This window comes from Nyctereutes procyonoides, unplaced genomic scaffold (genome assembly GCF_905146905.1).
Source record: "Nyctereutes procyonoides isolate TBG_1078 unplaced genomic scaffold, NYPRO_anot_genome, whole genome shotgun sequence".
Taxonomy (NCBI): domain Eukaryota; kingdom Metazoa; phylum Chordata; class Mammalia; order Carnivora; family Canidae; genus Nyctereutes; species Nyctereutes procyonoides.
In genome coordinates this window covers 58,605,080-58,630,495 of record NW_026575051.1, presented here as the reverse complement: position 1 = coordinate 58,630,495, position 25,416 = coordinate 58,605,080, and the positions used below count along the sequence as shown (strand labels likewise).

General features: G+C 36.6%; 1 protein-coding gene across 1 annotated transcript in view; it reads left to right on the top strand.

Annotated features, from left to right (window-relative positions):
* The window catches only part of ASCC3 (activating signal cointegrator 1 complex subunit 3), a 349,769-nt gene extending 326,371 nt beyond the window's left edge, over window positions 1-23,398 (top strand). Inside the window, exons 38-42 of the mRNA XM_055329663.1 lie at window positions 13,396-13,547; window positions 15,249-15,396; window positions 19,084-19,293; window positions 21,501-21,676; window positions 21,759-23,398. Of these exons, the coding sequence (XP_055185638.1) occupies window positions 13,396-13,547; window positions 15,249-15,396; window positions 19,084-19,293; window positions 21,501-21,676; window positions 21,759-21,906 (834 nt within the window). The 3' untranslated portion in view covers window positions 21,907-23,398. The remainder of the gene's footprint in view (window positions 1-13,395; window positions 13,548-15,248; window positions 15,397-19,083; window positions 19,294-21,500; window positions 21,677-21,758) is intronic.
* The last annotated feature ends 2,018 nt before the right edge of the window (window positions 23,399-25,416 follow it).

The following is a 25,416-nucleotide window of genomic DNA, read 5'->3' as shown; positions in this document are numbered from 1 at the left end:
TTATCATTGTACCCTGTTCTTCTCGTTTGATAATGTGACTATTATTGGCCTTAAAAAGTATTGGTTCAAGCAGTTTTCCAAGCTGCAGCCCTACTGGCTGATTGAAAATTATACTATTGCCCTCATGGAATATCAGCATGACCTTGTGACCTCTCTGTGGGACTCTGAGCCACCAGCTCTTACCATAAATTCAGCTCAGCTCTTATTTTAGTATAAGGTACAAGGCAAGTCACTTAACCCCTCGTGTCTGAAAAAAAATAACACCTTACAAGAATAGGGCGTTAGTTAATGTTTATAAATTAAACAATGATTTGAGAACTCAAGGAAATAGGTCTAGTTTAGTATTCTTATTCTTAGTAGTTCTTTTATTTCCTTGTTTTATCATAGTCATTTACTCTAAAGCTTTTTTATGCTCTTTATTTTATAGAAACGTACCTTTTATATGAATCATCATTTAGATTATGAAAACTCTCTAGTCTTGACTACCCATATCCGAAGGAATCTTTCACAAAAGAAAAATATAGTTGTGTAGTCCTGTTTCCTTGTTGGAGATCAGAATATACACAGCCTGCCCTCCCTTCTCATACTCACACACAGCCTGCCCTCCCTTCTCATACTCACACACAGCCTGCCCTCCCTTCTCATACTCACACACAGCCTGCCCTCCCTTCTCATACTCACACACAGCCTGCCCTCCCTTCTCATACTCATTTGAAATTCTATATCAAAGTCATTTGTGTCTTTCTTTTCTTGGTTTGGTTTGAGGTGTTTTTGTAATGATTCCTTTTTATATGTTACTCTTACTAGTATTTCCATTTCCATCCCACTGAACAAAAATAAAAGTAAAAATTATTGTGCATATCTGTTTTTAAAATCTCCTTAAAATGTTTTCATTTGTAGATTGAGTGATTATAGAGTTGATTATTCTTGCCATTTCACCTTTGAAACCCTCTTCTTGATCATGTTGACTGTAATATATACTTGTAAAATATCATAAGTGAAATGACATCCTTTCTGTATTGGATGTATTAAAGGAAAATTTTATGTTTTTTAGCCTTTATGAGAAGATTACAAATAAGAAGTTTCAAAAATTAAACTGACTTGCCTAAATTTTCCAAATTTGACAGCAAAGCCAGAACTGCTGATGTCTGGTTGATGTCTTTTGATTACCTCTCTGCTGTTTTGGTTTTTTTTGTTGTTTGTTTGTTTGTTTTGTTTTGTTTTAATCAAGAGAGGAAGAAATTGATGTTTAGAGAAGATAAATAACTTTGTTAAATGTGAGGCAGTCCATACTGAAACCAGTGGAAATACCAGGACTTTAAATCCTGATCTGTTATCTCTGATCTTTTCTAAGAAGTGCCATAAGTCTTTACGTTAAAGTCATCTCATTTTTACTTAAAAGTAAAATCTTTAAAATCATCCACATTTAAATGAAAACTATCTAAATACAATAGTGAGCCAAATAGCAAAAGGCTACCAGTTTATATCTTAGTCACTCCCACTACCTCCTGTTTGGTATTTATAGCAAAACTTCCCAGTGATTGAATGCTTTCAGGTGTTTCATAGAAAAAGGGAAGCCCGGGCTTGAGGAGCTGACTCAGTGAGCGGAGAACCAGAGGGCTGTGTGCTTCAAAGTGTGATTGTGCTGTCAGGTTACTAGGTTATTTGGGAAAGTTTCTTGCAGATGCGGTAGATGATAGATTGACCTGTCAGCTAATGCTGCTGCAGCCTGAATTTAATAGATCAAAATATCCGTGTGCATTTTGATATTTATTTTAAAGGACTTTTAGCATCAGTGCCTTTAAAGACTATAAGATGGGATCCCTGGGTGGCGCAGCGGTTTAGCGCCTGCCTTTGGCCCAGGGCGCAATCCTGGAGACCCGGGATTGAATCCCGCGTCGGGCTCCCGGTGCATGGAGCCTGCTTCTCCCTCTGCCTATGTCTCTGCCTCTCTCTCTCTCTCTCTCTCTCTCTCTCTCTCTCTCTCTCTCTGTGTGTGTGTGTGTGTGTGTGTGTGACTATCATAAATAAATAAAAAAAATTTAAAAAAATTAATAAATAAAGACTATAAGATGATTCTGCAATCTCATGAAAGAAGAAGATACACACACACACACACAGATATGTGACTGTAGGTTAGTTAGAAAGATATCTGGAGAGCTTTGCTTCCAAATTTAAATTGGAATTAACATATATAAATACCAAATTCGACCAGAATTATTTGGGGAATTGTGCACTATCCCTGCATGCCACACCAAAAAAATCACTATATGATGATGGGCCCCTAAGGCAGACCATCATTAACAATGATAGTGCTGAACATTTTTTGAGAACTTTTCTTTGTACCAGGCTCTGTTCTACTTGCTGCGCACTGCATTCATTATCATAGTCTAATGAAGTAGTACAATTATCCTCATTTTACAGATGAACACTAAGTAATCTTCCCAAGATCACAACAAAAAGAAAAACAATTTTCAGCATACAGTATACATAATAAAGGTATATCTCACCAGGTTCCCTTTGTCCTATAAGAATGAATTTAAAAATTGTACTCATGGTCTAATCAGAATTTGTTTTAAAAATGAGAACTTTACAGGAATATCCACTTTTTTTAAAACCAAGGATTCCCACTGGGCCTTGAATAATATTTATAATTCATCACTCCCTTCTATATATACACAAATCACCTCCTCTTATTTACTCTAGTTCCCTTCAACAATCCATAATTATTTTAACCAGTTTCTAAGAGCATCTTGTTAACACGGTTGATATTTGTAATTACTTTATTGTATCACCCTACAGCGTCCAGTAGATATGCTGTTTGCCTTTTTTATATCAACTGCTTATGCTCTTTCTTGAGGTTTTTATATTATTCTAGATATACCAATGAGTTAACCATTTACCTCCCCATATTCTCCCCTAAAACTACAAAATTGGAAATAATGGAGGAAGGTTCAGATTGCTGATACAACCATCGAGGGAAGGAGTAATGCCACCGTAATTTCATAATTAAGAATAATTTCGTTATTACGAAAAACCTGTAATATAGTATATGTGTACTAGAACAACCTACGCATACATTCCTATTAAAACACACGTACACATATTATATGTTTCTCTTTCATTCTTCAAAGTTTGCCTACCCTGTCTAGGTTAGGTTCTTGGCTTCTTTCATTTGACATTTGTATACATTGCAAAATGATCACAATAGCCTAGTTATCATCTAACATGGTCATAAATGGTGCTAGTCAAAAATGAAGGGGAGGAAATATACGAATTGAATAGATACATATACTTTTCTTCACCCAGAGAGCCTTCTTAAATTTGCAAAAACAAATCCCTAAAAGTTTATTGGTGAAATTGTTGTTTAGCTCAAATTTCAGCAATAATTTGACATTTTTACCTCTGTAAACCTTTTCTGACAAACTTAAAGCACATTACATTTCAAATAATCACTGTTTTTTCCTTAACCCACATCTATTCTGAAAACACATTACATTTTCAATCTATTTTTAAGAGATTTGAATTGATAAACTTAAGATATGTGTATATGCATGTATTCAAGTATGAGAACAGGAAGGAATATGATAAGGGAAGAAGTGATGTAATGATATGAATATTTTTTCATTGACTTAATTTTAACTGAGAAATACTATAGCTATACCTGGGTCTATATTTCCATTAACAAAATGATTACCATTTGTAGTAGATTAAAAAGCATAGAAATATTTGATGATGCCAGTAGATAAAACCGCCATGGGGGAAGACTAATGTAACCTTTGAGGAGTATTTGCCTACGGATGCACTAAGCACATGCTCAGTGGGTTGTCAATGTATTGAAGAATGTCAGTGTCAATGAAGTGAACCAGTTTTAGAATCATAGAGTCAAATACAGTTAGCAGTGAAAATAGGCCAGGTGTTGCTAAGCTTAACAAAAGAAGTACTTGGTCAAATCTTTAATCCAATACTTATAAGAAATGTTTTGATATAGCAAATGGTAGATAAAATCTTCTGTATATTCTTAGAATCCTTTCACACTTTTAAATGCTTCTACTTAGACCAAATGAAAAGATTATCTTTAAGTGGACAGTATAGCATAATAGACTTCAGAAAGCTTCTTCAGATCATTTTGAGAAAAAGATGGATGGATTATTGGTAAATAATTTCTAGACTTCCAAAATTGGATTATATATATTTAGCAATCTCTAAAGAGTTAAAAAAAAAAAATTAATTGCTGCAACTCAAGTCTTTAAAGGATCCTAAGATGAAAATTACACTATTGAGTTTTAAATTTATCTGTTTTATGGATATATTTCAAGGAACAGTAATGTTATAAGCATATATTTAGAAGATTTTGCATCATCCAAAGTAGGCTGGAACCTTATCAATAACTATTTTTAATGTCACTGGCAAGGTGACTTGGACATAATCCTTGGCATATAGTACACGTCAGTATATCATGGCGAATGAAATGAATAAATATTTCACTTTTTTCCCTTCTAGTTCTTTATTCAGAGAGAATTGAAAAGGGAAATTTATTATGTGTGGATTCTCCACTGTCTTTGAGATTATCTGCCAAATATGTATTGTCTACCAACAAATGTAGTCTGTTTATTGTAAACATTAGCGTGACCTTATCAAATTCATGGAGACAAGGAAGTCTAATTCAGGCTGCTTTCCTGGCAAGACTTCCAGGAGCTCATATCTTGCCATGGAAGCCTGATGAAGTTTTATTAATGGATGACTATTTAAAAGCAAGTAATTCTAAATGAACTTAATCTTGAATGATTATTCTCCCAAATGCAAAGATCCAAACCATGGTGCAGAATTACCATCCAGGTGAATCACTGTACTGTACATCTGAAACTAATAGAGCACCATATGTTAACCACACTGGAATTAAAATAAAAACTTACTAAAAAAATGAATCATTATCCAGTTAGTGGTTATTTTTTCATTTATCAAAGGTACATTTTAATTCCTCAGTAGAACATGGGAAACAACACTTAAAGTACCACTTCCACCCCTCCCCCTCCCCACCCACCAAGAAGCAACACAGAGCTGATGCATGTCACATTTCCAAAACTAACACAAATGTGTGGATTTTGAGGTGTTAAACACCTTTACTTATTCTTGTGGATTTACAGTCAATCTGCCTTCAAGGACTATAATATAATTTGGAAGGCTATTTCCCCCTGGGTGACTCTACCTGTAAGCTTTTGTATGACAATTTGGTGATGGTTTATTGATGATGTGATGCTATTATGAAGGGTCCTTCTACCCCCAGCTCCTCTCCTCATACCCACATAACAACCCTTTTCCCGGTTGGGGCTATAGGAAATGAGTAATGCTTAACCCATTTGTGTGATCAACTCACTTAAGCAGCTACTGTGAAATGTTAATCACAACTTTAATTTGTACTGCATTAGCATTTTGATTAACTTGTAGGCTTGCTAGCACACTTGAAGCGCTTTTACTCATAGTTACAGCTCGGAAATGACTTTTTGATTAATTAAGTTTGTTAGACAGCAGCTGAGCTTCCTGAATGCTAACCTTCTGGGGGTGAAAGTTCAGGAGAAAGTTACAGTGCACAACTGTTGCTATTGAAAAAGATTCTTATAAATGTACTTATAGCACTTTAATTATTGACAAAATATTGTATCATTTCTTGCAACTGACCTGAACCTTTAAAGGAGTATGCCTTTCTGTCAAGAAAGCTTTTCTTTTTTTTTCCCCAGGTTTTCCCATCATTGTAAAACTTCTGGGAGCTCTTGAACTACATAGTGCATCTTCTAGCAGATGTCTCACAACTAATGTTTTAACAAGCTGCTTAAAATGAATTTCCAGAGTGTTTTTTTAATAAACTTTTTATAACAGTTTTAGATGTGCAGAAAAGTTGCAGAGAGAGCCTATATATCCCACACCCAGTTTTCCTCTATTATTAGCATCTTACATTAATATGGTACATTTGTCACAATTAGTGAACCAATAGTGATATGTTATTATGAACTAAAGTCAGTACTTAGAATTCTTTAGTGTACTTAATGTCCTTTTTCTTTTCTAGGATCCCATTCAAAATACCACATTACATTTGGTTGTCATGTCTCCTTAGACTCCTCTTGGCTCTGAATTTCACAAACTTTCATTGTTTTTGATGATCTTTCCATAGTATTTTTGCACTCTCACGACATTTCATAAATAGACTAATATAAATTAAGAAAAGTCTTTTTCTTTTTTTTTAAGATTCTATTTATTTATTTATGAAAGACACAGAGAGAGAAAGAGATGTAGACAGAGGGAGAAGCAGGCTCCAGGCAGGGAGCCTGATGTGGGACTTGATCCTGAGAACTCAGATCATGCCCTGAGCCAGGGGCAGGTGCTCAACCGCTGAGCCACCCAGGCGTCCCCAAAAATCTTTTTCTACCATTCCAGACTAAATAAATCTTTCTCTGAAACCCTGTCAGTGTATTATTAACTTTATGTCATCTAATTTGAACAGAAGTAGCAACATTATCCAGCCCTTTCAACCTTTGTCATGATCTTATTTTCATGTGATTGTTACAGTCCTGCTCTTCCTCTAAGATACACAAAAATGACTAGCAGGAGATGTGAGGAAAAAGAGGAAAAGTTCCTGGGCAGCTCAGCGGTTTAGCGCCGCCTTCAGCCCAGGGCCTGATCCTGGAGACCCTGGATTGAGTCCCACTTCGGGCTCCCTGCATGGAGCCTGCTTCTCCCTCTGCCTGTGTCTGTGTGTGTGTGTGTGTGTGTGTGTGTGTGTCTCATGAATAAATAAATAAAAATCTTAATTTTTAAAAAAAAAAGAGGAAAAGTTCCTTAAAGAGAGGAAAGGATAAAGGGAGGAAGAAAAGAGGTTATAAGTCAGAATGCTAAGGGAGCTGTGGGTAGAGGAGCCTGGTGCATTATCTCTCCTGCTCCATATGTATACTCTAAAGCCAGAGTCTTGTTGACACTGAGGACTAGTTCACAGACTTTTCAAATAAATTTACAAAATTTTAAATAATGGGACTTAGAGCTTCATCTTATTATCTGCCTTTAATACCTCGATGTATATTGAATGATAGTTTTGATTTTGGTGGTCAGCAATTCTGTTTCCTTGCAATGAGGTTGACTTTAATTCAGTCACAGTACTCAAAGTTCTATTACCCTGGAACTATTTAAATCCAGAATTCAGTTGGATTCCAAAAGATATATATAATGCCTGCATATCAAATATTAAGATGTACTTATAACCAAATGAAAGATTCAAATTACTTTAAAATTTTTAAGTTTTCAAGAATTGTGTTAATGAAATTCATACAGAGACAGTAATTGATTAAATGCCTAATTATTTTGTCTGGAATTTTTATTTTTCTGTTATGAAGGAGGGAAAGGTTAGATGTAAACCACTTTAAATCTGTCTTGAAATGAGACAGGCTAGGGGCATCTGGCCGACTCAGTCAGTAGAGCATATGACTCAGAATCTCAGGGGGCGTGAGTTCAAAGTCCCATGTTGGGTGTGGAGCCTACTTTAAAAAAAGAAAAGAAACAAGCCAAGGTCAATGTAAGTCATCCAAAGGTAATAGAATATAGTGTAATGAACACAGGTAATTGATTGGAAAACCAAGATCACGTCTTAATTTCACTTCTGACTGGTGTGATTACATAGCCACTGAACTCCTGTAAGCTTCAGTTTCTCCATCTGTGAGAGGAGGATGGTATCAATGCCTGCCTCATACTTGGTATTGTTATGGATTCAGGGTGAACTATTTACAAGTGTTTTATAGTCTGTGCACCATTATACAAATATTTTCCTCATATATGCATACTGTCTATACAGCTTGACTTTAACTGTATAAGTCACTGTTTGTGACTTTTAATAATTGAATGAAATTTTATTTGCCATAATATATAGAGAGAGATGTCAAGCTTGCATTTTTAAGTATACTCTACAGTAGCAGAAGACAAGAAAATAGCTCTCTGTTTGGATAAATCTGTCCTGTGCAGAAGTAATAGCACCACTGTGAAAATGTGGTTGAATTTAAATACTAAGACCAAGCCTGATATGCTTAGGGAATTCTTGAAATTGATTCAAAATAAACGGTCAGGCCATGAGTTGTATTCAAGTCATAAAGCATGCCTTTGGACTCCAGGACTCCTAGAACCTAAAAAATTCTTCCAGAGTGTCCAATTTCTAAACTCTGATTTTTTCATTGTTGTTTGTAGGAGTGAAGGGTGGAGTTGATTTTTACAGCCTGTAGTTGTTATTGTTTTACCAATTGTTTTTGTTTTACTTGGCATAAAGCCAAGTACTTAGAAGTTCTTGAGTTCTTACCTAGACTCTTCACCTGGCTTCCTAGTGGCACCTCAGTTACAATGTTAAAAACCAAACTCATCACCCGTTCTCCTATAAACAAATGACAGCTCCACAGTTTCTACTAATTATGATAAGGTTTTAAGTGTGGCATAATTTTATAAATACAGTGCTAGAAATTATATTTCCATTATGTCACAGCTGGAAATGACAAAGAATTCTCAATCAACAATCAACTGGAGTTCACTCCAACTTAGGAGAAAGCTTCAAACAGAGTCAGTGCCCATCCTTTTTTCCCCTACACTTAGAATCATCCTAATTTTGTCCTGTGAGTAGCATGCCAAGTTAGAAAGTAGATGTGAAGTAAAGAGGGATTAAGTATTTGCCTAATGTTAATGCTAAGCTGGTGAAGAATGTCCAGAGTTATAGCTCCTCAATGTACAAAACCACCTTTGATGTTGAGCATTAGATCTCTATAAGGGACTTTTTTTTTTTTATAAATTAATTTTTATTGGTGTTCAATTTACCAACATACAGAATAACACCCAGTGCTCATCCCGTCAAGTGTACCCCTCAGTGCCCGTCACCCATTCACCCCCACCCCCCACCCTCCTCCCCCTCCACCACCCCTAGTTCATTTCCCAGAGTTAGAAGTCTTTATGTTCTGTCTCCCTTTCTGATATTTCTCACACATTTCTTCTCCCTTCCCTTATATTCCCTTTCGCTATTATTCATATTCCCCAAATGAATGAGAACATACACTGTTTGTCCTTCTCCGGTTACTGTGGCCAAGTTCAAAAAGGGTGTTGCCTGAGTTCTTCTCTGGGATTTTGATGGAATCTTGTCTCACATTTAGATCTTTCATCTATTTTGAGTTTATCTTTGTGTATGGTGCAAGAGAGTGGTCCAGTTTCATTCTTCTGCATGTGGATGTCCAATTTTCCCAGCACCATTTATTGAAGAGACTGTCTTTCTTCTAGTGGATCGTCTTTCCTCCTTTATCGTATATTAGTTGAGCATAAAGTTCAGGGTCCACTTCTGGGTTCTCTGTTCTGCTCCATTGATCTATATGTCTGTTTTTGTGCCAGTACCACACTGTCTTGATGAACACAGCTTTGTAGTACAACCTGAAATCTGGCATTGTGATGCCCCCAGATATGGTTTTCTTTTTTTAAAATTCCCCTGGCTGTTTGGGGTCTTTTCTGATTCCACACAAATCTTAAAATAATTTGTTCTAAGTCTCTGAAGAAAGTCCGTGGTATTTTGATAGGGATTGCATTATACGTGTAAATTGCCCTGGGTAACATTGACATTTTCACAATATTAATTCTGCCAATCCATGAGCATGGAATATTTTTCCATCTCTTTGTGTCTTCCTCAATTTCTTTCAGAAGTGTTCTGTAGTTTTCAGGGTATATTTTATTTATATTTATTTATAGGGTATACGTTTAATTGGGGTTCCCGAGGGCACCGAAAGGGACAGAGGGCCAGAATATGTATTTGAACAAATCCTAGCTGAAAACTTTCCCAATCTGGGAAGGGAAACAGGCATTCAGATCCAGGAAATAGAGAGATCCCCCCCTAAAATCAATAAAAACCGTTCAACACCTCGACATCTAATAGTGAAGCTTGCAAATTCCAAAGATAAAGAGAAGATCCTTAAAGCAGCAAGAGACAAGAAGTCCCTGACTTTCATGGGGAGGAATATTAGGGTAACAGCAGACCTCTCCACAGAGACGTGGCAGGCCAGAAAGGGCTGGCAGGATATATTCAGGGTCCTAAATGAGAAGAACATGCAACCAAGAATACTTTATCCAGCAAGGCTCTCATTCAAAATGGAAGGAGAGATAAAGAGCTTCCAAGACAGGCAGGAACTGAAAGAATATGTGACCTCCAAACCAGCTCTGCAAGAAATTTTAAGGGGGACTCTTAAAACTCCCCTTTAAGAAGAAGTTCAAGTAACTCTGAACGTGAATGGGCTTAATGACCCCATCAAAAGGCGCAGAGTTTCAGACTGAATAAAAAAACAGGACCCATCTATTTGCTGTCTACAAGAGACTCATTTTAGACAGAAGGACACCTACAACCTGAAAATAAAAGGTTGGAGAACCATTTACCATTCAAATGGTTCTCAAAATATACTCTATAAGGGACTTTGAGGTGAGTTGGGGAACCGAGCCATGATCTCTAGCTGCTGCCAAAGTCAGCCCCACTTGGGGGAGGAGCAGATACCTATTAGGCTTTGTCTATCAGAAAGACTGCTATAAAAGACACAGAGAATCCATCCTAGGCTCAGTCATGCAGAGGTATGTCAGTACAACCTATCAGGACCCTCAAGTCCATTTACCTGGACCATCCTTTCACCTTAGTTTCTTTAGGTATGCACCTGGGAACAGTAAAATTGGCTTGCTTGCTCACCCTGAGATCCAAGCCCACATCCTCCAGTTTGTCCTGAGCTGCGGGGGACTGTGTGCAATAACTTAGGCAGAATGTTGTTATAATCATTGTAATTGGATTTTTACCAATATTCCTTCACAAAACATATTTCTTCAGTGCACTGGGCTAGAGGTAACAGAATATTTCTTCATTCTTGCCATCAAGAAGTCTGTAGTTAAAAGGACAGATGTGTAAACAGAGAATCACAATAGGATAACAGAGTCATGCATCAAGAACAGCAGACACACAGGAAAAGAAATATCTACAGTCCATCTGGAAGAATCAAGGAGACTTCACAGTAAGAAGTAGCATTTGAGATAGACTTGAAGGATGAATCAAAATTTCCCAGGAAAACAGGTAGAGCAGGATTTGCAAAAAGAGAACATTAAGTGCAAGGGCAAATGTGGATAAATAGCAGTCATTTATTTAGTATTGCTATATCAGGGGTACAGGGAGGAAGGGGCCAGGGTGAAAAGCCAGGACCAGCTAGATCACAGACCAGAACTGTCAGGCAGAAAAGCACTAGCTTTGTCCTCTATGTAGTACAAGGCCATTGAAGAAATTTGAGCAGATGAATGACATGATCCCTCTTACCTCTCAAACAATTTACTTTGGTAACCATATAAAATATGGATAGAAGAAAAATTAGATGAGAATGAGACTAAAGGGCTGGTTAGATTATTCCAGGTGAGAGTTAATGAAGGTCTGCACTAAGACAGTGATAGGGGTGGAGGGTGGGGAGCAACTAGGGAGTGATGGAGCAGAGAGCATCATTTCATTCACCACTTTGGGTAGTTGCAAAACCTTTTTTCATCCCAGATTTTTGATCTCCCTTCCTGCCTTTTCTCTAAATTAAAACGAGAGAAATAATAGTTTTCAATTCATGACATGGCTTTTCATTTACTTCATGTAAGCAATCACTTTGCATGATTTTGTACATTTTCACATCTGGATCATACAATGAAAAATTGTGGGGAATGCTCATAAATTTTATGAAATCTTTCAACTTCATCATGAAAACTTCAAAGTTAAAAACATATGGTCCATCCATCCAGCTCTTCTTGTATGTGAGCTCTTGGTCTGGAATTTATTTCCAGTCAAGTTACAATGTAAAATCACAAGTAAAAGCGCCATAGTTACCCTACATTACAACTTCTAACACCACCATCATACTGCGTTAGATATAATTATTCATTTCTTTTTTTTTTCTTTCTCTTCCCTTACATAAATCAGGAACTGTTACTTGTGAACTAATACTTTTTTTTTTTTTTTTGGTCACAATCCGTTTGTCTTATATACTTCAGAGAAAGGCAAAGCATAATCAGCTCTACAGAGAAATGGAAGAATGGAAACAGATTTCCCTAAATTGATAAACATGTACATTCTTACATGTATACACATTGATATACACACATATAAAGGTATCTATTATACCAATATGAAACTTTATCATATATGGTTGACTTACAGGTGCTAAAACCCAGTTTGACCACTTCATCGCATTAATCATGATAGCCAGAACTATTGATCCATTTTCATGTAATGTATATAAAAAGACAACAGATTGGTTTAGCCAGGTGTTTTTTAAACAGGTTTCACTTTTTGTTAAATTAGAGGACACAGAATAGGAAACTCAAAACTTAGGAGGAAAATATGCCTCAGTAGTACTAAATAGCATGATGAATTAATTTTACTAGCATAATATGCCTTAAAAATTATTTCCAAAAATGTTCTAATAAATTTATACAACATTTTATAAATATTTTGCTGGTACTGAGCTGTTTACCATTATACTGTCATTTTCAGCATTTACTAGGTGTATAGAATTTCTTTTTATTTTCATATCTTCATTTCCCAAAACAAGAGAGTACACTCCTAAAACTGTATAAAGTAGCTGCCTCAGATCATGATATTAACTTATGTGTCTTTAAGTCAGCATTCTCCAGAATCTAATTTAATTGAAATAGCTTTGCCTGTGTAAACATCTCCTTTGTTTAAAGAAGATTTCACTGTTTAGTTTTGCCTTAGGCAAATGCAGCCTTTTGTTTGTCCATAAAACATTAGATTAAATGTATAGACTAATATGAATAGCTTCTCATCATTCCACTTGTACCACTGGCAATTGCCCCATTTGTAAGTATGTAGTGTATTATTTTCATTGAAAACCAGGGCTCTGCCTTCCAGCCTGCTTTGGGGGGAAAATAATTTTTTGGCAAGAAGGCCTGTTATCTTACCATTATTAATATTAAATTTGGAAAAGACTTCCTGAGCTTTACCCTTTAGATGCTGCTTCTAATGTTCTTGATACAGTGAATTATATAGGTGTTTGTTCTTAAAGTACACTGGTCTTTTCTTTGTTTTATTACTGGTTACCAGTCTTACCTGGCTATATTTGCTACCCTAAAAAAAGCTAAAAATGTGGTACTTTATAGGAAAAAATGTGCAACAAATGCTATGAGAGTTTTGATTTGTTCCTTCCAATCCTACTGTGGTTTACTTTCTGGTTTCTATTTTGATTATAGTCATTTAGAGGTATAATGCTTATTATTTTATGTTTGTCTTCTGATAAAGTTAACATGAGATCCCCAATGGAGAGGGCAAGTGCCATGGTATTCTTGTAATACGTGCATTTTTTTCCCCCTGTTCAGGCAATGCTGGATGTGGCTGCAAACCAGGGCTGGCTGGTGACTGCCCTGAATATCACCAATCTGGTTCAGATGGTGATCCAGGGTCGGTGGTTAAAGGACTCTTCTCTTCTTTCAATACCAAACATAGAACTCCACCATCTTCACGTTTTCAGGTAATTGTTATAATTTTCAATGTAATTATCTTTCTTAATTTCAAAAGTAATATTTTCTTTACAAGTGTGGTCACTTGACTTTCATGTTGTGCCTAAGATATTGAGTCTTTACAGTCAAAATGCCTGTTTCCCAGAGGGAGACATGGCCTAGTGATATAGGGGTCTCTGTTGGAATTCGATCGTCTACCATAAGCTGAACCACAATTCATTTTAACCTTTTCTTGTTTTCTGTTACAATTATATACATTTCTATTTTAATTGCATTTATTCCTTTACAATATCAGCCTTTAAAAGATGTTACGAAAGTGCTTTGTGATCTAAACCAAAAATAAATGGCTAGTTTCTCTTTACTGCACAGTAGAGTCAAGGGATCTGAAATCCATTGTCAAAGGTAAATTGTACATCTACAAAATGTCCAAAACTGGGTAGTTATATATACTAGCACCTCAAGATATAACCTGTACTAAAAAGAAGAGTTTTATATTATTATCAAATTATTTAAGCTGTAGGTCTTGTGTACATAGCTGGAAATATTTTAGCAAGGAAAAAAACAGTACATAGTACAAGTAAGGTTGGCAGTGTTTAAATGAAAGTGTTTATTTCACACCAGTGTTTCACATCAGTTGAGAGGTCCTTTGCAGCTAAAATGTTGGTTTATAGTCCCATAGGCACACAGAACAGTCTGGCTGTAGGTTGCCATCATGTACTCACTTCCTCTTGTCAGATGGACTAAGGGGTGTATTCATTTGAGGCATCTAGATACAAAAGTCAACCAGAACCTCACACACACAGGGGTCTCCTAGGTAAGTCCTCAGGTGGACTTTCCTAGGAGTAGAGGGTTCCCAGGCAACTATTTCCATGGTGCTTGAGTCCCCACCATAGGATGTCTTGGAAACTAAAAGGCACATTCAGAGAGTGAGCTACACCAGCAGCAGGTGGCATGAGGGGAAAAGCAGATACCTCATGTCTGCAGCTCAATTTCAGGAACCCTTCCAATATGGTACTAAAAGTTAGGGGAGTTGGATTTCAACAGTAAATTAGGTACATAAGGGTAATATTGCAACACAGCATGCAGGTCTGTTATGGAAAGCTGCTTGGAGTCCAGGAGATTTGATCTTTCTTTGCTGTCACCCTGAAAAGTGCTTATATTTGTATAATTTCAATTGTATTTTTCTTCTTTATATATATAAAATAGAGGATAAAATTTAGGTGGACTTTGCTCTGGGACCCTGAACTACTTGTGCTATAACTCTCAAAAGATTTCCAAAATGGACTTTTAATTGTATGTTACCATCAACTTAAAATGAAAACTTTATGCAAGTAATTATATTAGAGACATCCGTTAAAAAACATACCAGGGTTCGAGTCAGTGCTTTATCCATGTGGAAGCACTACTGAACATTAGTGCCTTCCTATAGAAACACACCCCCTATCTGTAAACCCTAAGTAGTTACTGAGCTCACATTTGATTTACACATCTTATGTCATAATAGCCATACTGCCTTAAATTGATATATTAGAGAATACTGGCTGATTTTGAAACTTACTGACAACGGCCTTTAAAAAGTTATATAGTAGTCTTAATTTTGAAAACCTGTTCTCATTACATAAAGCAATTCCTGACAATTCTCATTGTCAATGAGGTGGAAATATTTTGCTCTATTAAAGAATTATTTGGTTAGTGTTGATATTATTTCTCAGGAAATGGAGCCCAGGTATAAAGGGAGTACGTGCTGGGTGCCATGGCTTCATCGATTGCCTTCCTGAACTGATCCATGCCTGCGGAGGGAAAGACCATGTATTCAGCTCCATGATGGAAAACGAGCTACCAGCTGTGAAAATGAAGCAGGTCAGGCCATTGTTTCTGTGTTTTGAAGCTTCTTTATACTGCCCAGGGAATTATACCAAGAGTTTTCTAACTTAAAGCATTGATTTTGGAGCCAGACTCACCTGGGTTTAAATTCTGTCTGCCACTTACCGTGATTATGAACATGGAGACATTATACTTATCTCATGAAGTATTGTTTGAAAATTAAGCAAGATAATTATTATGTAAACTGCTTTATGTAGTTCCTAATATAGAAAAGAGGTCAATAACAATATTAAAAATAATTGCAGTAACAATAACTAGTAGTAGCACTGGCATTATTGGAAGTTGATTCAGTATAATGCTATTAAGCCAGCTTAGAAAAGCCTACAGTAGCTTGTCCGTCACTAGGCTGCATCACCCACTTGGGTATAAATTGCATTTGGGTAGGTTTTCATGCAATTCCCTCAGTTACTTTTTTATACCTTCCCCCTTTATTTTAATCACTTTATTGTTCCTAGATTCTAAAGTAATTCTTTAAGTAAATTTCTTATTTGTATGCCATTTAACTTAGATAGGAAACTAAATCTGTGTTGGAAAAGACAACATAGGTCATCTTTCCAAACCATCTTTGGAAAGGCCAAAAATATGAGTGAATGATGTCAGAAATTTTTGGCATATATAGACTTCTAAGTCTTCAGCAGTTTTACCCTAAACATGTCAAACATTCAGGAATTATAACATAATTAACATACTGACTTGCAAATACAGGTATTAAAGTTCTAATACTAATTAACTTCTAAACCATGTCATTCTTTTTATTTCCGATGGAAGTTGGTTTTGAGCAAGACTTAGAAAAAGTATTACAGGCATTAAAGTCTGATTGTTCAGTTTCTGTTGAACTCAAAATTGGCACAAAAAAGCAACTTAAATATTCATAATAAGTGCCTACCTTTCTAACTATATTACCATCAAAATTATGAATAAAAACAATATATTTAAATCCAAACAAGGCTTCTGTTAGCAACAACAGATTTCTAACCTAACATTCACTGATTTCAAGCCAAGTTTTAGATGTGATGAAAAATTAGAACATTGTTATAATTAGTTCAGGGAGAACTCAGAAGTAAACTTACTTAATTTATTTGCATAAATTGCCATTCTGTTATCTTTAAAACCAAATGCAAATTGGCTCAGTCTGATATGATGATGGTTATTTGGCTCAAAAGTGCTTCAATTTGCAGAGCAATCTGGTGTCGGCTCTGCAGTGAGGCGATCCCAGGTAACATACAAATCCTGAATTATTCCAGAAATTAGTATGTTTAAAGCATCAATTTAAGTGCTAATTGCAGTAGTAATGAGAAAAAGCAGTACGACTGTGAGATTTGCATCTTCTTCCCCATCAGTATGCCTGGAACGGCTGCTGACTGGCAGAGGATTTGGCCGCTAATTAAATAATTGTATGCATGGCAGTGCTCTTGCCTGATTCAATAGATGAAGATTAATCCTCAGATAAATATGTTTGGCTGGTACTGAAATGTCTTAGCAGTTTCTTTAAAAATAGCTTATGTTTTTTATATATGTGTGTGTGTGTATACACATACACACACCCAACAAATATATGTGTACACACCACGGATGAAAAGTCATAAGTTAAGTGCTACAAAAAAGATCACATATATATAAAAACCAGATCTGGCTTTTGGGGGCTTTGTAAAGTAAAATCCCAACGAGTGGCTAGTACCTGAAAACATCTCTCGGTAACTAATTTAATAGGACAAGTAAGGAAACATGAAGGCTTGCTTCATGAGGTAAATGTTTGTTACTTACGTTGTCTCACAAAGTTAAATGCTTTACAGAAATTGTGTATTTGAGTGTCCCCTTGATCACTTTTCCACTCTGGCCAGGCTTAGAACATCAAGTGGTATGGCTTCTATACTCAGTGACTCTGGGTTCTAGCAAGGGGATAGGCCATCTGTTACCTTGAAGCACAGTATAGACCATTCTGTAGCTTGACTATTTCAAGATCTACTCCAGACATAATTTCAGATTCACAAGTTACAGGATTGTAGTTGAATTGAAAATTTGCATTAGTTTTACATTTTTTGAATTCCTAAGGGGTAGTTTGATTCATCAGGGCTACTTCATTTCAATTAAGTATACTCGGCAGCCCTGAAGTCTTAGCAAACAGAACGTCATGCCTATAAGGTAATCTGTGGTATATAGTTAAGAAAGAAAGGAAAATACAAAATGAAAGTATTCACGTACTTTTAAAAACTAACTTAGAAGGTAACAACTGATAGAACCAATGAGCAGTTTTCTTGACTGATAGTGATATTCTAAATAATTATAAATGTTAGGAAAAGTTGATAGTAAGTTATGTGATAACTTTAAGTTTATTTTGTTACATCCTTTCTGTAGACTTAGAAAATTCATTTGTTCATTCGATAAAAATGAGCACTTGCTACATGCATACTAATTTCTCAAAATGTCTTTCAACTTAAAGAGCAAGAATAAGATTGATAAAGTATTTTCTAACTCTTTAATGTGTGTCATTTTAATTAATATTCTCAATTTAATGCCAAAAATACATATTTATTTCTAGAAGGACCCTAGATCCTTACAGGATTCCTTGTAACATACAGACATATAGAAATGTTGTCCTTACAGAATAAATTTGGCATACAGACAAAAAAAAATCATTTTGTACAGTAAGTTGTCAATAAATGATACTGAGGGACATCAACAATTGCATCACAGCATTTTTTTTTCAAGTTACCTTTATATCCCCTGGTAATGCTGTCTGCCTTAGAGGTCACATAAATGTTAGACCAGATGTTCTCTAAAGCAAAGCAGCTCAAAAACAAACATTTTTAAACTTATGATTTAGTATAGTCATTTGCCATTCAATATCTAGGGGGGATATATAGTGAAGAAGTCATGTCATAAGTTTAGCTAATGAATAATATTTTTCTAGTCACTTTTAAAAGGACTTTAAACTACAAAGATTAAGGGCTGCCTGGGTGGCACAGTCAGTTAAGTGTCTGCCTTAGGCTCAGGTCATGATCTCAGGGTCCTGGGATGGAACCCCACATCAGGCTCCCTGCTCAGTGGGGAGTCTGCTTCTCCCTCTGCCCTTCCCCCCTGCTTATGATCTCTCTCTCTCTCTTAATCTCTTTCTCAAATAAATAAAAACTTTTTTAAACACTACAAGGATTAAAAGCACACTATTTTTATAAACAAATGAATGAGTATTGGAAAAACTGGGAAATCTGAACAAAAACTCTGGATTGTATCAGTGTCAATATCCTTTATTAATATTGTATTTTAGTTTGGAAAAATGCTACCATTAGGTGACACTGAGGAAATGGTGCACAGTATCTTTATGTATTATTTTTTTTTAAGATTGTATTTATTTATTCATGAGAGACACAGAGAGAGAGAGGCAGAAACATAGGCAGAGAGAGAAGCAGTCTCCCTGCGGGGAACCTGATGCAGGACTTGATCCCTGGACCCAGAATCACGACCTGAGCCAAAGACAGATGCTCAACCACTGAGCCACCCAGGTGCCCTCTCTGTATTATGTCTTACGATTACACTGAATCTAGAATTAATCTCAAAACAAAGAGGTTGATTTTTTTCAAAGCACACTGTTTCTTATTTGATCACTGCATTTCACATTAACCATTCCTTTATTATTTTTTCTTCTATTTTTTTTTTTTTATCCAGGCATGGAATTTCTTATCTCACTTGCCAGTGATAGATGTTGGCTTAAGTGTTAAAGGCTGGTGGGATGACTCAGTGGAGGGACATGGTGAACTCTCCATCACAACTCTGACTTCAGACAAACGAAATGACAACAGGTGGATCAGATTGCATGCTGATCAAGAGTATGTGCTTCAAGTCAGCTTGCAGAGAGTCCACTTTGGGTTCCACAAGGTATAGTATTTGGTTTCCATTCTCAAATGCTTCACACCAGATACCAGCATGCGCCACCACACATATCTTTTATATTACTAATGTGTCCGTGTCATTCATGAATCCTACCTCCTCAACTGGCCTTAAGCGACAAGAGTCAGTCTTCTGGAACCAGTGACTTCTCCTCATGTGCCATTTTTCAGCTCCAGAATATCCACCTTACATAATAATGTATTGCCTGGAGTACTATTCTCATGTCGTCTGTATACTCAGTCCTGAAGAATTTCCTGGAATTCAAAGTACAGATTCCTTGGCCCTCCTTATCAGACTGACAGTATCAGAATCTCAGGGGGAGAAATCTCAAAATCTGTACTTGTAGCCAGCACCCCAAATGATTTTTAAGGACATGAGGGTTTGAGAAACACTGCCTGGGGGGACACTTTGATACATAAAAAACACATTCTGGCTAGGTGCACGTGAGAGCGAAGCTTTACCGCTTAGCTCTGTGGATTTGAATAGGACACTAAGTTTTTCTGTGCCTCAGTTGCCACATCTGCCTGCTTCCTTCACTGAAATGCACATGAAAGGGCTTTGTCAGTGTGCACACAGGCCAAAAATTTACATGTTTTTTTCAATGCCTGTGGTCTTTTCTGTTTGTTACTGATGATACAGAAATTTAACATTTGGCCCTCTAAGAATATTAATACAGAGCATGTGGGCTGATTGGTTTTAGTACGATAACAATTGAAATAAGAATTTGTCTTCTGTTTCAACCAGTGCTGTCAGGGGCTTTCCCGTATCTAAAATAAGCCCTCAGGAATGAAGTTGTTGTTCATGTGTACTGTCCATGCTGTTTTAGACACAGAATGGTCAGTAGTTCTCTGTCGTTACGGCTTTTTAGCACTGTGCCTTTGGGTCCCATTTCATGTAATTTCTAATTCTAAAAATTCTAAATTTCTAATTCTAAAAATCAGTCAGTGTAAGTATGAACTAATTGGCCTCTGGTATTTCAGAGGCTTTCACATGAGCATTTTTAGGTGACCTAACTTACACACACACACACACACAAAAATAGTACTAATCATACAGATAAAGTCATGGAAAAAAACGAAGATTTTTCTACCTTCCTATTACTACTTAAAAATTATTTTAGGGACACCTGGGTGGCTCAACATTTGAGCATCTGCCTTCCACTCAGGGCGTGATCCCAGGGTCTGGGATCAAGTCCCACATTGCGCTCCCTGCGAGGACCCTGCTTCTGCCTATGTCTCTCATGAATAAATAAATTTTAAAAATCTTTTTTAAAAAATTAAAATTGGATTATCATGCTGGAAAAACTCTCAATTTGTTTCTAAATGCTATAAAAATGCATTGCTGTCAGACTTCTCTTTTAAAATATCTTATCTCTTTTAAAATGTCTTAAGTACAGCATCTCCCTCTACAGTATTTAATGATGTCTGACTGAGAGCATGTCATTATTAATACCTTTTTTGCTACAATGTCATTGTCTTAAAGAATCACCAAAATAATCTTGTATTTCATAAAATCCATCTATAGTAAAGACTTCAAGTGCTGCCATTATGGTGATACTGGTTCTCAGATTGTGGTAATTAATGTAATTTACAAATTGCTTGGCTTATAATTTCCCATTCCTCAAAGAAAGGATATTTTACTATTGCCATATTAGAATATATGCTTTTTTATGTGAATTTTATTCTTGGGTGGAGGGAAGGTATTTATGTTATATATATATATATATATATATATATGTTATCTTGAGGTCCAGGGTCTAGTCTTGTCTTTTATGCCCTAGGTATCAGTTTCTTATGAATAAGGCTTTGGAAGATTTGGTTAACATGATTATATCTCAATTCATTCACCTGTAAATGGAGTATTAATATCATTTATAAGATTGATGTGAGACTTTACTAATTTGTTATTACTAATTTTATATCAGGGCTTTCTGTTCTAACTGAACCAAATATTCTGGTGGTTATAGCCACAAAGTAGTACCTATATTGCACTTCAAGAATTCTAAAAAATGGTAGGTGATAGCATATCAAAGACACCAAACCAGAAAATTTAAAACATCCCAGATAGCTATACTGAACGGTGTAGATTTATGGCCTTCAAGAAAAACAACTTAGCCTTTTAAAAACCACAACCAAGGGGTGTAGAAAGTCTAGATATTATTAATGATTTATCTTTTTTTTTTTTCTGGTTTACAGGGAAAGCAAGACAGCCATGCGGTTACCCCTCGATTTCCCAAATTAAAAGATGAAGGATGGTTTTTGATTTTAGGGGAAGTGGATAAGAGAGAACTTATCGCTTTGAAAAGAGTAGGATATGTTCGAAATCATCATGTTGTTTCCATTTCTTTTTATACTCCTGAACTACCTGGGAGGTAAGCAGAATCTCACCACCAGAGTTCTGAAGGAATTAAATATGACTGTGGTTTTACGTTTTGTTCTGTTTTTCTGTCTTAGGTATATCTACACACTGTATCTCATGAGCGACTGCTACCTTGGCCTGGACCAGCAGTATGACCTTCATCTCCACGTCACCGAGGCCAGCGTTTCCGCCCAGGTCAACGAGGAGGTCTCGGAGGCCTTGACTGACCTAAAAGTGAAGTAACCTGACCCGAACAGTCCGTTTGAGGGAAGTGGTTAAGAAGTCTGGCTGTTCATTCATCTAGACAAAGTCAAATTACTTGGTGTTTGCCTTGGTGGAATCAACTTCTAACCTCAAGACACCCAGGAAATCAACAGCAGCTGCAGTATTGACTCCAGCAACACAAAGCTCACTGCGGTGGCCTTTTCACAAATGTTGCCTTTTATGAAAGTGTTGTCTTCATGGGTTTCTTGATATGTGAATTGAACACACATGTAGGAGAACCTTTGTGTATCTTGAGATGATATTTAGGAATTCCATCAATTTTTGCATCTTACAGTGTAATGTTTACAAGAATGCTGGTTTCTTTTTTTCTAAGGAAAAGTATACTGAGGCATGACAGTGTTAGGATTTGTTGTAACAGATTTCTAACCCTGCAGCAGAAAACACGTAAGAGAAACCTGCATGGAGACACACATAATGTGGGTTATTAGCAAAATTTATACTTTGATCACATGTGGTTTCAAGAATTTCTTATAGCCAAAAATATTAATAATATATGATGTAAAATTATATTGCAGAGGCCAATGATGATAAAGAAAACAGAATATACTGATCTTAGAAAATGTAGATACTGTAACTGGTGGAAATAGAATATTTAGAGTGCCACTTCAAGACAAGCTGATTCAATCATCTCTCCTTCCTTCCCATATATTCCCCCTTACTCTTCTCTTCTTTTCATGATCTCTATTTCAAGACTTCACTTCCATTCTCTTCTTGATATATTTATTTACACAAGAAGAGAAGTACAGTCTAATTCACATTGTAACGTGGACAGAGCACACAGTAAAATTCTTCATCTTTATGCTTTTCCAAGGCAGGTCTGAGGCACACAGAACATATCCAACCCCTACAGGTAGGTTTTCACTTGTGATAAAGGAAATTTCTCTATGTCCATACAGTTTCCATCATGAAAAATACTTTTTTCAAACTAAAATGTTGTTAAATACCAATGTCCGTATAATATACAGTCTAATGGAATGAAATTCTATCCTTGGAAAGTAATTTCAGTTGTTCCTGGTCATGTGATGAATTATTTTTAAAAAGTTTCCAATGTAACCACCTCAAGTACTAGAATTTAAAAGTTTTTCTGAAACTGGAATATATTGCTTTTGTGTCCCTCCTTTTCCATGCTGAAAAATAATAATAATAATAAAATAAGAATAAATAAAAGTGGGGCGGGAAAACAAGGCATACATTTTTCAAAATTAAATTTGAATCAATAAGAACACACTGAAGTACGTGGGTACAAAGTATCTAAAAGGCTCTTATATCAGAAGTTTACTGTATCACATAAAGAGTTATTTCTGCTTTTCCTATGGTGATTTATTTCCTAATTGACGTTCATCTCTAAACCACTATTTTAGTGGAACTAAATGAAAATGAAAAATTATAGACAAATGGTCGCCAATCATGCAGGAATTGAGAAGAAACAGTCTCATTGTCTTCATGCTTATCAGCATCATTCCTTTTTTTATTGTTGTTGCAAGAACATGCAGGTGTGGGGAGGTAGGAGATCTACTTCACTGGACATGTGACACAGGACATAGGAGCAGTAAGAAAGAATTTCTGTTCTATCCCTCAGAGAGCGGGAAAAACAATGTGACCTACTAAATTCTAAAATTAAAATTGGTTATTTTACAATAAGGTGCAGAAGACACTAGTGAAGCAATGTGTGCTTGGATGATAATGTTCCATCCCAGTGAGTGATGAACGCTATTTTATCTACGACTTTATTCTCGATCATTTCTCAACCAAAATGTTGGTGTTAAGTGTGCATTTGAACAGGACATGTGCCACCATAATAAGACTAATTTCATATCCCAGTTTATATTCCCCTGGATTTATATTCCTCTGGATTTCATCAAGCTTAAATAATTGAAATGCCAGTCAGATACTTGTTCTAGGTAGTATGTTGAGTATCCACTTGAATCAGAAACATATCCTGCCCTCAAGGCAGCCTGGTGATGAAAAGAAGAGGTCAGTGGTTATAATAAAAGAATTGCAGCAATGAGCTATTATTTTTTAAAACCCATGAAAGGGCATGTAGGCTGAGATTTGAAGATGGTTAGAATTGTGAAGGCAGAAATGGAAGAATATTCTGGGTATATCAGCATTAGCAAAGGCTCTGAGATAGCCCCGCCTAGGATGCGCAGTTGGTCTGCACTTTCAGAAACATGAAAGAGACCAAGAGGCAAGAAGGATGGGAACATCTGGAATGACCTTGAGTTAGAGGGTAAGGACAGCAAGTCTGAAGTGTATACGGCACAATTCTTTGGCAAGTCAACCAAAGAAGATTATGACAAAGGGCATTCTGCAGATGGAACAAAGAAGTGGGAGAGACATGAGCTAGCCGGGAATCTGGGAGGGCATGCATCCGTTCCTGTGGTGAGTAATGCATACTAAATACTAACAAGGAGGGACACCTAGGTGGCTCAGTGGTGAGCGTCTGCCTTCAGCTCAGGGTGTGATCCCGGAGTTCCAGGATCAAGTCCCACATTGAGCTCCCTGTGGGGAGCCTGCTTCTCCCTCTGCCTGTGTCTCTGCCTCTCTTTCTGTGTGTCTCTCATGAATAAATAAAAATGAAATTTTTAAAATAAATACATACATACTAACGAGGAGCTCAGGAATTGAGAACCAATCATGATGATTAAGAGAGTACTTTCAGCAAAATGGAGAAGGAGGAAGCTTAGGTTGCAGGAGGTAAGGAGCTGAGTGGGCAATGAGAAGGGAGACGCAGTAAGTTCTGCAGGCTTCACTCAGCAAAGGTCTAATGAGATGAAATGTGTGATAACAGGGTGGACATTAGTTGGTAAGAATCAGAAAGCCTCTGTTTCTTTCCAACATTTTACCCTGCAACCTCAATTCCTTACACATACATTGCCACCATTGAACTGAAATCAAAATTCCTCACCAAAATACTTGGCTTGTTCCTCAGTCTTATCACTGTTTTCCCCCCCAGGGCAAAGTGGATTCCAGCTCTCTTGCAAACAGGTCCTCTTGTTTCTTGTTACATTAAGGAACAATTGGAATTCAAGCGTCAGAAACAATCCCACATCCCTACAACCCCAACACAAGAACACAGGACCTTCAGCCCCAAAAATGAGTTGCCATGGATAGGAACCATTCTCTGCCTATACTACCCAAAGTCCATGGTCAGCTTTGATGGGAAGAGGATAGAGTGATGGGATATTTAAACAGATCAAAAACTATCTGTTTCCTCTCACTTCATACACAGAAATGATGCAACAGAGTGAAAATCTACAAGATAGACCTTTGTCCCCAAGTGTCAACACTCCCTTCTAGTAAACTAATTCAGTAGCCGTAGAAAAATGTGCATTATTCCCCAAGCACACTCTCCACACACACCTCCAGTGGCTCAGACCAAAAACCTTGGGAGTCATTCTGACTCCCCCTTTCTCCCAAACACACCTAATCTGCCCACCCTTTCTGCTTTACCTTTAAAATCTATCT